Source organism: Danio aesculapii, chromosome 22 (assembly GCF_903798145.1).
Source record: "Danio aesculapii chromosome 22, fDanAes4.1, whole genome shotgun sequence".
NCBI classification, from domain to species: Eukaryota; Metazoa; Chordata; class Actinopteri; order Cypriniformes; family Danionidae; genus Danio; species Danio aesculapii.
Window position 1 is genome coordinate 20,629,430 of NC_079456.1, and position 17,554 is coordinate 20,646,983.

At 38.8% G+C, this 17,554-nt stretch overlaps 2 protein-coding genes and 1 non-coding gene across 9 annotated transcripts; 2 read left to right on the plus strand and 1 right to left on the minus strand.

Moving 5' to 3' along the window:
- Window positions 1-570: 570 nt before the first annotated feature.
- On the plus strand, window positions 571-6,889 carry LOC130215912 (elongation factor 2-like). 4 transcript variants are annotated; one of them, XM_056447771.1, is made up of 10 exons: window positions 571-645; window positions 1,778-1,992; window positions 3,777-3,958; window positions 4,113-4,327; window positions 4,432-4,610; window positions 4,690-4,795; window positions 4,983-5,235; window positions 5,351-5,546; window positions 5,639-6,005; window positions 6,080-6,889. In XM_056447771.1, exons 1-10 carry the CDS (start codon window positions 619-621, stop codon window positions 6,437-6,439), a joined length of 2,100 nt encoding a protein of 699 aa, XP_056303746.1. In that variant the 5' UTR covers window positions 571-618; the 3' UTR covers window positions 6,440-6,889. The 4 variants fall into 4 exon arrangements, with proteins under 4 accessions (XP_056303746.1, XP_056303747.1, XP_056303749.1 ...); XM_056447772.1 differs by having other exon boundaries at window positions 4,116-4,327; XM_056447774.1 differs by having other exon boundaries at window positions 6,106-6,221.
- Window positions 4,835-4,902, plus strand: LOC130216732 (small nucleolar RNA SNORD37). Its single transcript, XR_008835826.1, has one exon. It is a non-coding gene; the product is annotated as a small nucleolar RNA SNORD37 (small nucleolar RNA).
- A 1,115-nt stretch (window positions 6,890-8,004) lies between the features above and the next one.
- btbd2a (BTB (POZ) domain containing 2a) lies at window positions 8,005-16,350 on the minus strand. 4 transcript variants are annotated; one of them, XM_056447778.1, is made up of 9 exons: window positions 15,809-16,350; window positions 15,403-15,522; window positions 14,683-14,839; window positions 14,325-14,430; window positions 14,033-14,230; window positions 11,399-11,591; window positions 11,179-11,266; window positions 10,898-11,044; window positions 8,005-9,048 (listed from the first exon to the last, which is right to left on the minus strand). In XM_056447778.1, the coding sequence occupies exons 1-9, from the start codon at window positions 16,333-16,335 to the stop codon at window positions 8,887-8,889; spliced, it is 1,698 nt and encodes a 565-aa protein (XP_056303753.1). In that variant the 5' UTR covers window positions 16,336-16,350; the 3' UTR covers window positions 8,005-8,886. The 4 variants fall into 4 exon arrangements, with proteins under 4 accessions (XP_056303753.1, XP_056303751.1, XP_056303754.1 ...); XM_056447776.1 differs by having other exon boundaries at window positions 15,719-16,350; XM_056447779.1 differs by lacking the exon at window positions 15,403-15,522 and having other exon boundaries at window positions 15,719-16,332.
- Window positions 16,351-17,554: the final 1,204 nt, after the last annotated feature.

Genomic DNA, 17,554 nt, shown 5'->3' on the forward strand with positions numbered 1-17,554 from the left:
CTGATAAGAAAAAATGCTAATTAACTACATTAACTTTAGCTTGTGTGATGGACAAATATAATTAATAAAAATATGTTCGTTTATGATAAATGCTGGCAGCAGTGGTTACTAGGAATTTACCTCAAATATGTGTTAGCAACATTTTAAGTTTTACAGATAGAACATGATGTAAAAACTGACTAAAATTAGTTTATATCTTACACTAAATTGACAACCGCAAGTAAATATTAACAATATGCGCATGGTAAAATTCACAGGAATACAAAACATAACTGCAGTTCCATTTTGTATCACAACTACACGAAACAAAAGTCAACAAGTGATTGATACTGTGTAAAACGGATAATAACTGCCAGACTTAACAACAGAAATTGCCACAGAGGCGTCGTGGTTTTAGGGCTGAGAAATATATATTTTTAAATGCTTATATTAGTGATATTATAATGTACTATCTTTAGATTTCACTGTCAACGTGAGTTCATTTTGAAAAGTAATAAACCAAACGTGAACAACGCCCCGACGTCATTACGTACAATACGTAGAGCGCGCGACATCGTCGGTCTCTTCATTGCCTTCGTTCCGCCCTTGTAGGCGGTGTGAAAGTGGATTCACTGTTGAATGAATACAAAAACATCAGGCAAAATGGTAAGTCGATTTATGAAATTATTTATTTTGTGCTTTACTAACCTTATACAGTTTGACATGTTGCGATTTAAGCTCCTAGAGTGGTTAAAATAGACTTTATAATGAGAGTGCCGTACATGCTATTTCAGAAGTGACTCGTTTGAATTAACCTTTGTCTATATAAGTTTCTTCAGACAATATTTTAAAGCGTTTGATCATTTGATATTTTAATCCAGTGTTAGCTCTATGTTAGCGTGTAGCAGCTATCATAATAGCACTTTACTGTCTAAAGTCTTTAATCAGCTGTATTTATTCTCAGCTCGGTGTTTTTAGAGCTTAATTTTTCATGTTCAAAAGTTCTTTAGAAGTCAGAAATATTTAAAAATGCTTATTCCCATAGTTAATATAGTAAGTAGTAATTAAAAGTAATTTATACACATTTTTTTATCAGTACAGACATCACTACTCTGGTTAAAACAAGGTTAATGTGAATGTGTTTGTTGAATATGGTTATAAGCTAATAATAAAATGCCAGAAATTGGCAAGATATGAACCTCTGTGATTCAGCATTTAGTAGTACATCCAGGCTGATTGATTGGTAGTTATCATGGTGTTGAGTAGGGTGCATTGCCTTATTATAAAAGTTATAATTCACACAGAAATAAAAATTGGCATGGTTTACTTGCCCTTATTGAGGTAAAGTTGGTTTTATATTCACATAATCAGACTTTATCCCTAATATAGTTTCAGAAAAGTATTCTTTGCAAATTCTTAATAGTGAAATCGTATTAGCAGCCAATGACTATCAAAATACAACATTGTCCACAATCAGATAATACAACTCATACTTGCATGTGATTTCAGGCCGAATATTTAAGGTATCCTGGTAAACGATATAGGGAGGGTGTCACAAGTTGTCACTGAAGAAATGTGTGAATATAAAACCAACTTTACATCAATCTTATCCTTGTACTTGCCTGTTTGAGTTTTTGCTATGGATGTCAGTGGACATCAGTTTTTAACATAAATTTATAAATGAATGAATAAATAAAACTTTTTTTTAGTAATAAGGATTTTAAAAGGATACCAAGTAGCAAATCCTAAAACTAGAAATATGCCTCCTTTCAAATTTCTCTTAATTTTACTTCTTTAGGAGAACTTCAAAGTAGACCAGATCCGTGCCATCATGGACAAGAAGTCCAACATTCGTAACGTGTCTGTAATAGGACCTTTTGATCACGGCAAGTCCACTTTGACTGATTGGCTGGTGTCAAAAGCCGGTATCGTCAGCTCAGCTCGTGCTGGGGAAACACGTTTTATGGATACAAGGCATGATGAGCAGGAACGTTGCATCACCATTAAGTCAACGTGAGTATTAAGGTCAGACTTCTAAATTTTTCTCTGATTTTGGCCCAATTTGCTTGGCAAAGTGTGGGGATTCGTAAACGACAAATTGGCGCTATAATGCGAGATTCAATCATTTCTTCTCGTGTAGTGTGTCGTAGTGCATGACAACCGATGCCATGTCTGCGACATCAACCCGTCAAGGCTTATGCTGGTGAGTACTGGAATTAGCATCTAAACTAACAAACCACTCCATGATGTTCTTGGATAGGGCTGGGCGATATGACATCTCATATCATGAGATACGATATATATCACTATAATCATTTACTATTATACAGAATTTAAAAGTTATTTGTTAGCCATATATTTTAAATCATCAAAAGCCAAATAGAGTTTATAGTGTGTGTGTGTGTGTGTGTGTGTGTGTGTGTGTGTGTGTGCGTGTGTGTGTGTGTGTGTGCGTGTGTGTGTGTGTGTGTGTTTTATTATTCAGTATAACTTTTCTTTAAAAATATATTGTTTTTTAAATGTAAACTCTTTGTCTTGTATCTATAAATGTATGCACAATAAGCTTTCCAGGTTGAAAGTGCCAGATCACCAGTTAACTATAGATAAATTAAGAGTCTTCTTAAAGGACAAACCATATTAGTAAAAACTCATTTATTTTATGTATATATTTTAAATTTTCACCTTGAATAGTACACAAAATGTGCTCTGTCAGTGAGAATTTTAAATTCTATTAATTACTGTATGCTCCGGTATGAGCTAAGTGAAATGTTCTTTGATTTGGATATTAATAAGCCGTTCAATGATTTGTTAAAGTGAATGTGTACTACTGCTCTTTACAAAAAGACTGAATCATTTTTATATCAAGCTTTTGAAAACAGCAAGACTTTAGGTGCACAAGCATTGCTTTTGTCAATTCCATGACCAACAGAATAGTGCACCAGTTATGTCTCCACACATGGTAGTTTACATCTGCAGAAGGAGAACAGATCTCTGTGGAAAAATGGTAGTCCTCAAGTTGCTTTTTCAATTGTAAGAACACATTTGCAAACTTTAGTGACAAGTCAGCACTGTTTACTGTACTGTACCGAGCCCTGATTGCCATAAACAATGTATTTTGCAGCACCATGAAATAAACAAAAGAGCATAATATGAAACTTTTGTTTTATGTTATGAAAGAGCCATACGATATATATATATTGTCATATCGCACAGCCCTATTTTCGAAATTTCTGAAATTTCGAGTTTCAGAATTAGCATGTAAACTTAACCTCACATTATGTTCTCATTCTCATTGCAATCTAATTAATTTTATATGGATGTATCTTTAAAGGTAACCAGCTATCTATTAAAAGTTTTCTTGTCGGTTTGATTTGAAGTAACATTAACGTTTGTGAGCGCATCGCTGATTTATTGACAGCCATCACTGGAAATCTGCTTCTGCAACTCCAAAAGCAGCTCTTTCTGCCACAGAATGTATCTACTCCTTTACAGTTTTTGTTCAGAAAGCAAATCTATTTATTGGGTAAATAGCTGTCTGTGGGAAACACTTGAATGCACATCATAGACGTCATGCGACGATTGACATGTGAACGAACGTGTAGTCTGCCGTATTGGGTACCCACAACACATCAAGATTTTATCTAGACAAGTTTGCTTGAACTGACAGAGTGACTGTTATAATAAAAATTATGTAGTCTGAACTAGTCCCAAGGCATATTGTATATTGCAAGGCTGAAATATAAACCTTAAGTCCACAAACATTTTAATGAATGGACTTTCACCGTTTGCCCACACAGTGCTATCTCTATGATCTATGAGCTTGCTGATAAGGATTTGGCCTTCATTAAAGAGTGCAAAGATGGCTCCGACTTCCTCCTCAACCTGATTGACTCCCCTGGACATGTTGACTTCTCTTCAGAAGTTACTGCTGCACTGCGTGTCACAGATGGAGCATTGCTGGTGGTGGATTGTGTGTCAGGTATATGCGGAAATAGCGGTTGTGATTTTTAAATGACCGTTTTATTAATCAAAGACTTCCTTGATATGGGTTTGATAGTCATGCTTTACTTGTATTCTGTAACTTGATCTATAATTTTCTGGGAAGCTTATTAAAATGTCAAATTGCTGTTCAGCAGGTGTGTGCATACAGACAGAGACAGTGCTCAGACAGGCTTTAGGTGAGAGGATTAAACCAGTTTTGATGATTAACAAAATGGATCGAGCTTTGCTAGAACTACAGTTGGGCCCTGAAGAGCTGTACCAGATCTTTCAGCGCATTGTTGAGAAAGTCAACGTGACCATCTCCACTTATGCCGAGGATGAGAAAGGCCCTATGGGCAATATTATAGTAAGTGCCTCAAGGCTCCCGTGTTGGGCCAATAATGTTTTCTTTTATCTCTGGGTTTATTTTATTGATATTTATTGTGAATGTTTTTAACATCCTACTCTTAGATTGATCCTATCATTGGTAATCTTTCCTTCGGATCTGGACTGCATGGATGGGCCTTTACTTTGAAGCAGTTTGCTGAGCTCTATGTGAAAAAGTTCGCTGCCAAGGGTGAAGCCCAGCTGGGACTCGAAGAGTACATCAAGAAGGTGGAGGACATGATAAAGAAGCTTTGGGGCGACAGGTGAGAGGATGTTCCCACACAATTGAATTAATGTAATGTTGCATTTCTGTATGTAACATTTTATGTCCATTGTTTGAAGCTACTTTGACTCTACTACTGGCATGTTCAGCAAGTCTGTGACATCCCCAGATGGCAAGAACCTTCGCAGGACTTTTGTTCATCTAGTCCTGGACCCCATCTTCAAAGTGAGTAAACTAGCAACAATTCTGCTTTTAATGCAAGCCATTGATGATGATTTAAACATTCTTCACTTTGACCTGAATATCTTGTGATGAGAATTTTCAATCTGATATGGAAAATACAAAGTATATTCCTTTAACTGCCATGTGCACATGGATATTACATTGAGATCTTATATTTCCTACTATATAGGTATTTGATGCCATCATGAACTTCAAAAAGGAGGAAACCGCAAAGCTGATTGAGAAGATGGGCATTAAGCTAGGTGCGGAGGACGAGGAGAAGGAGGGCAAACTCCTGCTGAAGGCTGTGATGCGTCGCTGGCTGCCGGCTGGAGAGGCTCTGCTTCAGATGATCACCATCCACCTGCCCTCACCGGTTACTGCTCAGAAGTACCGCTGTGAGCTCCTGTATGAAGGACCTGGAGATGATGAGGCTGCCATGGGTATGTTTTGCTTTTTGAGTATGAAAATTGGAACAAGGAACTGCTTATGTTTTGTAAGTGTATTCAGTTTATTGTGCTTGTAGTAAATGCCTAAATATTTATTGTCTTTTCTCAGGCATCAAGAACTGTGACCCTAAAGGACCTCTCATGATGTACATTTCTAAAATGGTACCGACATCTGACAAAGGTTGTTTTTATGCCTTTGGTCGCGTCTTCTCTGGCTGCGTCTCCACTGGCCTAAATGTGCGCATTATGGGACCAAACTTTACGCCTGGAAAAAAGGAGGATCTTTTCCTGAAACCCATCCAAAGGTCAGTTTTTAGTTTTTTTTTTCCATGAAACTTTTAGGTACGGTGAAGGACCATTGATTTGTAAATGGCTTACGTGTTTTTGTGTTTTTCAGGACCATTCTGATGATGGGTCGCTACGTTGAACCCATTGAAGATGTACCCTGTGGCAATATTGTAGGTCTGGTAGGTGTGGATCAGTTTTTGGTAAAGACCGGAACCATCACTACTTTCACAAAAGCCTACAATATGCGTGTGATGAAGTTCAGCGTCAGTCCTGTGGTGAGAGTGTCAGTGGAGGCCATGGACCCTGCTGACCTTCCTAAACTGGTGGAAGGATTGAAGCATCTGGCCAAGTCAGATCCCATGGTGCAATGCATCTTCGAGGATTCTGGTGAACATATTATTGCTGGAGCTGGTGAGCTTCACTTGGAGATTTGCCTTAAGGATCTTGAAGAGGACCATGCCTGCATTCCCATCAAGGTACCAATGGCTAGTCCAATTGTGCAACACATTATACCGACTATTACAGTACTCTAACATGCTGTTCTTTACAGAAATCAGACTCATTTGCTTCCTATAGAGAGACAGTCAGTGATGGCTCCAAAAAAATGTGCCTTGCCAAGACCCCAAACAAGCAAAGCCGTCTCTTCTTTAAAGCCTGTCCTCTGGCTGATGGTCTTGCAGAAGATATCGATAAGGGTCAGGTCACTGCCAGCCAGGAGATGAATGCCTGTGCCCATTACCTTGCTGAAAACTATAAGTGGGAAGTCACTGAAGCTCGTAAGATCTGGTGTTTTGGCCCTGAGGGAACTGGGCCCAACATTCTGGTAGATTTGACCAAGAGAGTCCAATACTTGAATGAGATCAAGGACAGTGTGATTGCTGCATTTCAGTGGGCCACTAGAGAGGTATGATTTAAAAGCATAATATTTATTCATTTTACAACTTGTACTCAATCCATTCAGCTAATCACTTGATCTGGCAGAAAAACGCTTGGCATAAATCATTGAATCAAATTAGACTTTCAACACTAGGGGAGTTGTAAATGTGAATGCCACCTTGACAGATTTTGCATCTGTACAGCTTTCTGGAATATTCTAAATTAATGACTTCTTGTTGTCTGCCTTATAAAGGCACCTATATTATGGAGCAAAAGGCTAATGGTGGGATTTCTCAGTTCCTAGTGTAATTTAAAGATCTTGATCTGTGCTAAAACTTGAAAGAATGTAGTGTTTAAATATACATGTACGAAGTATGGACATATGTTGCTATTACTGTAATATTGTTTAAAATCAACCTTTGTTAAAAATGCATTACTGGAAGTCTCAATTTTGAAACGGTGCAAAACTAAAATGTAAAAGTTATTTGATCAGCAATGCAATGTCTCTGTTTTTAAGGCAATCTAAAGTAGTTCTATTCCTCCCAGTTAAGCTGCAGTCACACTGCACTTTTCTCCCCATGGACTTCCATTCATATGCACACGAATGCGTCAGACCAGAAATGACAGAATTGCGACAGAATTTCCCATGCACAAACTCTAGTAACTCTAATAAATCAGAATTAAGATCTCCTCTTCACACTTAGAAATTAAATGTACTGTGAGAGATGTGCTAAATGATCTGGCTAGAACCCAAGACTTGGAGTTAATATGGTGCAGGTTTCAACTAAAAAACATTTTAGATTTAGTGAAAATGATAATTGGTAACTAAAACAATACTTGACTACAGGAAGTTGTGTGCACTGCAAATTGTTTTACAAAACAACCAGCTACCTATTTTCACATGCATTTTTCCTAATAAATGCACACATTTTCAAAATGTGTATACAAAGTTGTGCAAAATTGAGTAGGGTAAACTATATCCTATAGGAAAAAATGCACGGAATAGATTCGAGCATGTACATAAAGTCATGTGAATTTGAACAGATCATGTGATGATAAAAATGGGTGTGAAAAGATAACATCAAACCATTGTAAGACATCTCAAAAGTTTAGTTTGGTCATTTTAAAATTTCTTTATCAAGGTATCACTTCCCAGAACTGTCTTGAGCAGCTGTTTCACGCCTCCAAAAGCCACGACCATTAATTATGTTCCGTCTTCTGAGGCGCAAGTAATTTAATAAATAAGAAACAAACACTCACATTGACATTCGGCACCAGTTTATCATGATGATTTTGCTTTTTTTTGACTCACTCACTGAATGGAAACGGTGCTTCATGCGAACGTTTTATGCAATATTACAGTAGATTACCATTTTTAGTGTTGTATCATCAACTCGGATTATTTTGGCCATGCTGTCACCCGTATGCAATCTTTTTTCCTATTAGTTTGATTTTGACAATCCTATCCCTATCTCTTTTAAAACTGCTCAGTAATCCAATTTTAAAAATCACTTTGCATAAATTATACAGATAAAAATCTAATTGGTATTAGCGACTATGTTATGTACGCAACATAAATTGTTGAATTGCGAGTCAAACCAGGGGTGCAGACTTTAATTAAACATACAGAAACAAGACAAGGACATTATATTTACAGTGCTTACAAGGTAAGCATTGGTACATTCATGAAGCTGTTTTTCCTGTTCGTCTTCCTTATATCAACATCTCAAAAAAACAGAAATATTCATAATCGGTAACAGAAATGTGTTCAGTAATTCACTGCAGTCAAAACTTTGGAGCTTTTTTTTTTTTTTACATAGTGGCATTGTAAATGCAAGTGCTCTTGTAGTTTAATCGCCATCAACAAGGAGGGCAGCTAAAGTAAAACCGCACCTTATACACGTATACCATTCACATTGCTTTCAAAGAAATCGAGTTTCACCTCTAACAAGGGGTGCAGGCCACTCCAATGGGTACATAACAGTCTTGTTTTACAATGGAAATTATGTCTTAATCAATATGTAGTGTACTTTCTCCAAACTCGCTGTTTTGCCTAGGGCTGAAGTGCATCTATGCCATTTGAAGGACTGATCGTCAGCATTAAACAATCAAGGGTCAAACGTGGGACCAAAGAATCACCAGCATTCCATATTCAAATAAATGGACAAATGGAAGTTACCATCAATCTGTTAAGAGTTCCTGTGCTGTACCTGTAGTAGATCTCTGAAATGAGTTCATTACTGAGCAATGACATTGGCTGGTTGTGACTTCGAGGTGGTACTACAAGGTGCTACTTGGGTAGAAACAAAATCTGACTGTACCCTAAGTACACTTCGAAAGAACTGAATTCTCATGCTTAACAATGAAAGCCTTTAGAAATGAGAGATCAGTATTTGGTCACCAGTCTACACACCGAGACTGGCGAATTGGCCACAAAATGCAATGTAAGAGTCCTCATTGTTTGATGACTCTGCTCGGTCATTATGTGTAGAAGATGACCTCTGGGATTTGTCCATCTTCTACAGAAGTGCCGTTGTTGTTGCCTGCAGCATAGCAGAATGTAAAGCAGGTCTTGGTACCAGTTGCAGGGGCTTCATGGGTGACTTTACGCATCCCCTTGGTTCCATAATGAGAGTCTGGTCCCTGCAAAAGCATCAACCCATCAAAGGTTTATTTGCAAGTAAGTGAAATTTCACAGACATAAGAAGGTCCACTGTCATTAAACACAGCTCACTATGAAGTTCAACCGGACCAAATTTTGTTTGGTTAACATGGCAAGTCTTTTTCCAACTGAAACCTTTTCCAGGGTTAAAATCTTTTGAACTTGTGTGAAATTCCAGATCTCGCAGATTCATATTACAAATTGAATAAAAAATTACTTGATTTCACCAACCAAACATGAATACCCAATAGCCTTCAGTAAGGTGTTAGCACTGTTGCATCACAGCAAGAATGGTTGCTGGTTTGAGTCCCAGCTGGACCAGGTGGCATTTATGTGTGGAGTTTGCATGTTTTTCTTGTGTTCATGCAAATTTCTTCCAGGTGCACCGGTATCCCGGAGAAGTAGTGCAGGGTTGTTGCTAGAAACGCATCCCATAAATCAGGGGCTGAGCCAAAGGGGAAAGTAAGGGTGCACTCACACTATGCTCTCCGAACCATGCCCTGGCGCCTGGTTTGACAAGTGGGAGTGCTCCGAATCAGGCCTAGGCGTGGTTCAGTTGGCCGGCCCTGGCCTGATTGGAAGAGGTGTGACAGAGCACAGTTTGGTTGTAGTGTGAGTGCAAGGTGCCTGAGCCTGAAACTGTCACTTTTAAGGGACTGTTTCATATGCATTTATTAATCATTGTAACATTTCGATGAAAGCAAACTGTCGTAGTTTATTAAAGACGCAAACCCCGCGCTGCACGTCAGCTGCACCTTCAGCAAACCTCCTAATACTTGCAGCATGATGACTTTTATGATAATTTATGAGCATCAAAAGTTGTGGATCTGTTCTGCAAAATATTTGACTGCGTGTCACTGCATCCCAACTGACTAAAACGATAGAACTAAAGAAATCTCCACTGTACTGAGCGAGAACACTTCTCTTTCTATTAAACTGAACAGTCGCATTATCGATGACGCAAGCCTGCTCTGGTTCGATAGGTAAAGATGCAGTGTGAGTGCAGACCGTCAGGGGAGAGGTGAGGGGGGGGACAACCGTTCTTCGGTACGGTTCGAGTCTACTGTGCCTCGTGAGAGTACGCCCTAAGTGAGTGAGGCTTAAGGAAAGCTAATCAAGATTGTGTCGACCGCCAAAAAGCTGCACAAGAACACACCTGATGGCAGCAGACTGAAATGACAGTGTGTTCTGCTCCTACATGAAAAGATGTCTTTCTGCAACCGCAAGTGGCAGTAGTACCATACACAAAGTATTTGTCACTCACCACATAGAGATTTGCTTATGCAAATATGTCTGATAATCTAATAATTTAATTCATTTGCATATATTTGAGAAATGCAAAGAAATAACAGCCAGCTTCTTTGTGTTTCCTTTTGACTTGACTCATTTGCTTGGTTCACTTCAGTTTTTGTTTTTACAGTCTTTACGATTGATTGCTAAATGAATCAGAGAACTATCTTTTATTAATGACCAAGGCCACACCCAGCACTGAGAGTACAACCCTCTTTGCTGGGAAAAGTTTAACCAATTCCCCTATACTGAATGTCTTTGAACTGTGAGGGAAACCGGAGCACCCGGAGGAAACCCATGCGAACACTCCACACAGAAAAGCCTCCTGGTTCAGCTGGGACTCAAACCAGCGAGCTTTTTGCTGTGAAGCAACCATGCTAAACACTCAACCATGTGTCATCCTTGACTGATGGCGAAATACTCTATTAGCACAATTCAAGATGCAATGGACCATGATTTGCTATTTGCCATTGCTTGTCGGTGCCAGATGACATTTATAATGGGAAGTCTGAAAGTCCAATTTTGAGATATATTGTTTACCTTCAGGGTGGCGCAGGCAATGTAATTGACACTTGGAAGAATTTCCACTGGCTCCTTGAACATCACTCTGAATGTGCTGGCTGTTCCATCACAACTGAAGCCTGTATCGTTTTGTCCAAGAACTGTGTTACTGTCTGTGTGTATGATCTACATTAGAAGAAAACATGCGCTATTAATACTAGTGTACATTTTCAAACCGCTACAAAAGGTTGGGTTTTTGCAGCCTATCCTGTTCAAGAACAAATGTTCTATGACAACTATTGAAAGGAGTTGCTTGTCACCTGGATGTTGACCTGATAGTCAGTTGGACCATGTATAGAGCCATAAAGTCCAAATCCCACTACAAATATTCTGCGGTTCACAGAAAACCTGTCAGGAATTCAAGCAGTTAGTATTTCAAATAAATTTGGAGAATAAAATGGCTAGAATAAACTCCACAACTCCACTATCTTCTACTCTCAGCACTTCCTCAATCTATGTCTTTAAAAAATGCACACTTACCGGATACGGTCACTGGTTCCACTGTAGCCCCAGCGGCTCTCCACCTGACTGAAACGCGTGATGCTGCACTCTTTCCCCCGGAGGCAACAGCGGGGCCGGTCAATAAACTCCACATGTGGTTTCGGATTGACGGTAAAATGCAGGAACAGACTGACCACCTCCCGGTCTGTGAGTATACCAGATTGAGCTGGACCTATCGTACACATAAATAAGGTTTATATTTATTGGTAGTGGCACTCAGACTGCGTTTCCATCTCATAACAAACATCCATTGTTAGTGGTCAGCCCAGACGCTATACCATCTCTTATTATTAAAGAGATGGTTTGACGATAAAATGCAGGAATAAACTGACCTCCTCACGGTCTGTGAATATATCAGATTGAGCCGGATCTATCGTAGACATACATAAGATTTAGCTTAATGGCTAGCGGCACTTAGACTATGTTTCCACTTCATAATAAACATCCACTTTAGTGGTCAGCCCAGATGGTATACCATTTCTTATTATTAAAGGGATGGTTCACGCAAAAATTTGAATTCTATCCTCATTTATTCAGTAAATAGTGGGAAAACTTTCATTTTGGGGTGAACTATCCTTAACAAATCCTCAAATGAATGTCTTGTGATCTTTGTGTTTAGATTTTTTTGTCTCTTCCTTCTTAATTCACCACACTCTTACATATAGTTTCTTTTATCTGATAATGCATCCCATAATGATTACATTTTAGGTCATTATGTGGTCTTTTGTGACTGAATCTGAATGCTTTTGACCCCATGAGGGTTGACACTACAAAACCATTTCAATTAAATACATTTTTGACCACCTCTGACATTGATCAAAAGGGGACAAGCTAAAAACATTATAGACCTAATTTAATGTTGAACACTTATTATTAATTAGATCAACAAAACTGCATCGATTAACATGATGTTTTTAAATTACTTTCTGCCTCTCCTGATGCCTCTAATTAAATTTCCCATTTTATAGTTTTTAATGATCAGTTTGACATATCTACCGGTGTTGGCAAGATTCCTGGGAGAAAGATTTAGGCATTCAAATTACCAATGAGGACTGGAAAAAGTCTATCAAAGTCATAAATACATTATCTATTAACTCAAGACACCAACTAATCCAATATAAAGTAGTACATCGGCTTCATTATTGTTGGGTTAAGCTTAATAAATTCTGCCCCTCCATCTCCTCTAAATGTAACAAATGTGAAACTGCGGAAGGCTTTCTAGGACATCTTTTTTTGGTCATGCCCAAAACTTTGAGTTTGGAATGAATTTTTTTACTTTAACGCCCCATTCACACGGGCGTCAGCTTCCCATTCACTTTTAATGAGTGATATCAAGCATTGCTGAACTGCATTGTGGATCCGTCTGCGTCGCTTCAGTGGTGTTGCTCGCTGCACAAGTTGGGACTTTCTCAACTTTTCAGGCACCAACGGAAGCGTCAGCCAATCAGATCGCTGTATGCAAATACCCCAGCTCAAACAGTAGCCGATTGCCAGACGGAATCTGCAGATGTATTTTACGATTTCCGCAGAGAATTTCGGTAAAAATCTGCGGATTTCTGCTGAATTATTTTGGGGGCATCATAACTAAAACCTTAATATATGAAATAAATAATATCATTTTAACTTTTATTTAATGTTTAAAATGCAAATCCAATTATCCAATCTCTTATATAATATATCTACTAAAAGACAGAAAATATTACTGTACAAACTGCATTGTACATAAATGAGATAAACAATTTCATAATAGTCAATAATATTACTATAATTAATTTAAAAAACTGAATAAATACAGATTTACACACATTTACTCAAGTAAATAAACAGAATTAATGATGGGCTAAAAATCTGCAGAAATCTGCATGTGCAGATTCCGTGAGGGTCTACCGATTGCTGACTAATTTCATTGGCTGACGCTGCTATGACGATCACGTCAGTCCCAACTTCAGACATGACCTCTGTCAAGCGTTGACGCTGAAGCCCTATGTAAATCGGGCATAAGGCTCATTCTTGTGACCTCGCCCCCTGATGCAGCAATTGCTGTTTTTAGTTGGTCTGGCTTACTTCGTGGGTTCAGTCATCAAATTAAAAACGCTGTCCAGTACGGAAAGGTGAAAGCTAAAAAGAAATTATTCTTTTTCTATGGAAAAAGGCATCAAAACCACTTTTTAAATCCTGGCTTTCAAAATTTTCTAGCCCTTTACATTTAGAGAGACTTGGACACAATCTATTTGATAACATTGCTGGCTTCAAAGCCACCTGGAAACCTTTTTTTAATTATCTGTCAAATGCCAAGGATAACAGTTTAAAGGTATAACCCTGTTATCGTCTGCAAGATCACCATATTGCCTGTGCCCACTGGCCAAGATATATACGTGTAACATTGTTGATGTATAATGATGGAGGAACTGATGCAATAATGGTTTTAAAAAGTCTTTTGTCCTTTTTTTTGTTTGCATTTCTTTTCTGTCTTTATAAAAGTTGTTGCTTTTTGTGTTGCTTTAAGGTCAAAATAAAAAAATTATATAAAAAATGTATCTAAATACAAACAGACCCACAGTAACTTCTTAGGATGTCAAAGCAAATCAACATCAATAATATGAAGGAAATCACCTGCTGCAAACTCTTCAATTGTCATGAGTGGAAAGCGAATAAGGGCAAGTGCTTTCCCCAACACTCTTCGCTTGTTCTCCGGCGTAGGCTGTAATTGTTGCCTTTGGGCCTCAGCTTCTGCCCAACGAACAGCAGCTCCGAAGAGACGGACTTCCCGTACACCCAGCGTGTCTCTCTCCAGGACTGCCGCGAGGGTATCTGCACAGGACAGAACATAAAACTGTCTATTTCAGTCTCATTTTTTAATGTATTTTGTTGTGATATTGGATCAGTTGATACTCAGGAGCAATACCAAGGTCAACATCCGTGAAGCCCTCAGCAGCGAGTGCATCAGCTGTGTTCTTGTCGATATTTTCTAAGCAGAGACTTGCCAGCTGGGGCTCATCAAAAAGCCGTGCCTGAAAGCAAAAGAACCGTTTTCATTTTTTTTCTTTCTTCTAAATATAATCTATAATAGACTGTCCACAAAAGCAAGCAACAAACACACTCGATAAGCTTGAGGCTCTGTTTGCTAGGATTTGAAAGAGAGCTGTCAAACACAGAAAACTCAAGATGGCTGGGGAACGAACTTGAAACAAAGGTGTTGTTCTGTGTTCAATATGTCAGTTCCCCGTGCCAACATCAAATCTGACCCAACCCCCTGTGATTACCTGGGTAAGCAACATAAATGCGTTGTCAGCACGTAGGTTTTTCTTCAAGAATTCAACGCAGTGGGCCTCAAGCGCAGGTACTGCATACTTTTTGGCTGTGTATAATGTGGTCATAACGGTCTCTGGTCCAATTTGCACTTCATCTGAGTATAAAAATCTGTTGGCAAAGAGGGGGAAACTATTTTAGACTGATTCATAGAAGACAGATAAATAAGTTGTCAACTAGACAAACAGACAGGCCATGAGACAATTTGTCAGACAGACAGTCTGCCAGATAAAATATAGCCTGACTCTAAGTAAGATAGATAGATAGATAGATAGATAGATAGATAGATAGATAGATAGATAGATAGATAGATAGATAGATAGAATCCCTTTATTTATTAGAAAAATTTTTACTTCTGCCAACAATGTCTAGAAGTTGTTTGTTTTCCACTGACAAACATTTACCACGGTCAGTGTTCCCGCCAAAATATCATAGTTAACAGCCGCAACAAACACTGTCTGGTACTATTGTTGATGACAAGCAGAAACAGAAAGTGTATGCTATGTTGGCGGAAAGCACGAATATATACCGCGATAACGGTTTGCAAGGGTCTGCCATATGGATTAAAAATGGCAGAGGGCACCTGAAGGACGTTATGACAACAGGGGTCAACAGACAGAAGAGCAGCACAGAGCATAAAGCGTGCAGCGAAGCTTTACGCGGCCCATTCTTACTTGAGAAGGGCTAGAAATGCAGCCGGTTCCACATCTGGCAGTTCAATTTCGGTCGACGTTGTTGCCATGCCACCGTTGAACATGGCATCAAACACGGCACTTCCCACAGCGAGAGCAAATCTGCGGAGAGCAACGGGAGCGGACTGTAAACACGGCCATTTGAGGAGGAAATATGGATTTATCCTCGCCGAGACAAAAAATGCTTTACTTTTATAAATCAATCGAGCGGGAGAGAGTTTGGCATAAGCTTTGAAATACAGCATTAATTCAAAAAGACTCCAGTAAAACATATAAACATACCGCTATTCATCCCTACCTGTGCGCTGGAATGCGCTGCACTCCCATTCCCTTCCCAACCAAAAAATGGACGTCACTTAGCACTTCGTTGTTAAACAAAAATGCAAACCTTTCTTTCACTGTACTTTTTGTCGCTTGCCAGTTGTAGACCGGCTCTCGATAAACCAAAACCGAAGCCGGGCTGCTGGGAAGCGAGGAGACGGCGGCGGCGGCGGACGCATCGGCGGAGGAAGATGCGGTAGACGCGGATGAGGATGAGGAGGATGATGATGATGATGAAGATGTCGCCGTCATGTTTGACGCAGCGCCTGAAGAGGCTCCGCTCTGGCCGACCGTCTGCCGGGGAGGGTTGTGCGCGCTCGGCGTGCTTCTCACCGCAGACTCGGTGCCTCCGCCGTTCTCCGGGCCCGACTGAGGGTTCGAATTCCCCGCGCTCCGGTTGATCCCCCCGGCTGCACCCCCGGCTCCCCTGTTGCTCGCGGGCGAGGAATGGGCACTGTTGCTCGGCGGTGCATTGCCGAGCGGCCCCGAATTCGACAAGTTTAGACACGAGGATCGGCTATTGCTTTCACCCGCAGCCATCTTGGATGGTGAACACTGCAGGCTTTGCTGGAATAAACATACACAACAGCGCATAACCAGAAATACTGGCCAAATGACTGCCTTCCCACGAGAGACCTCAACATCATCGAGTCGCTTTTAATTAACGGGGCCTTCGTGCCAACGATTAATTTTCGTTTCATGTTCAGAAGATGATTTTTATTCTCTAGTTTATGCTTTTATTTGCAGAGGAGGCAGGTGGTCGGGGATTTTATTTAGTATATATTCTAGAAAGTGAGAATGTAGAAACGAGAAAGCAAGTTTTCCCCCTATTAAAGTAGATCATATCAGAAGTTGCTCGTAAGAATTACAGGTTTTTGATTCAAATCATTTAATAAAACTTTTACATTTAAATATTTTTAACAGATAGTATTGTATGAGGTTTATACTTACAACTTGAGGGGAAATTTGGAAAAATACATAAAGTAACTGGAAATGTTAGACTTTAATACACTTACAATATCATGGGTAAAATACAGATGTATTTTCAAGCATCAGATCGATGCTTGTGATTTTTAATACAATTTTATAATTTCCTTTTATGTCTCTATACAATCATATTTTTCGCACCCACTGTTGTTTCATTTTCTATCACATTAAGTGTTTTGTTTACTATAATTTTACTACGATGTTAAGCAGATTGTATGTAGTTTCACAACAGAAATGGATCATACTGGAAACAGAACACACTAACATTCATTTACATTACAGGAATTTGTATCTTGGAAGAAAAATGTAAATGTACCAAATGATTTCTACATTAAAAGTGCCATTATGACAATGCTGTAAATTACCGAATATCATGTATTTATACTTTTATATGGTTAATATAACTTTGATGGGACAACATAAATTGTGTTGGAAAGACTTTAATATAGCTACTGATTCATAGTATTCACGTTTACTGCAAATTGCTGACCAATTGTAAATAATCCTATAGTCTGCAACAAAAATAAACATAAAATCCTCAGAAATTTAAGTTTAACTTAAAAAGTTTAACTTGAAGCAAAAATTTGACAAATAAATGAAATAACTGGAAATGTTAAACTTTAAAACACTTACAGTGAAATGGGTAAAAATACAGATGTATTTTCAAGAATCCAAAGTGAGGCTTGTTTTCATTTAGATTTTTGTTTAGAATTTTATAATTTCCTTTTATGTCTATACAATAATATATTTTTCACACCTTCTGTTGTTTCATTTTCCATTTTTTATCGCATTATGCGTTCTTTATACTAAAACGTTACTACGAAGT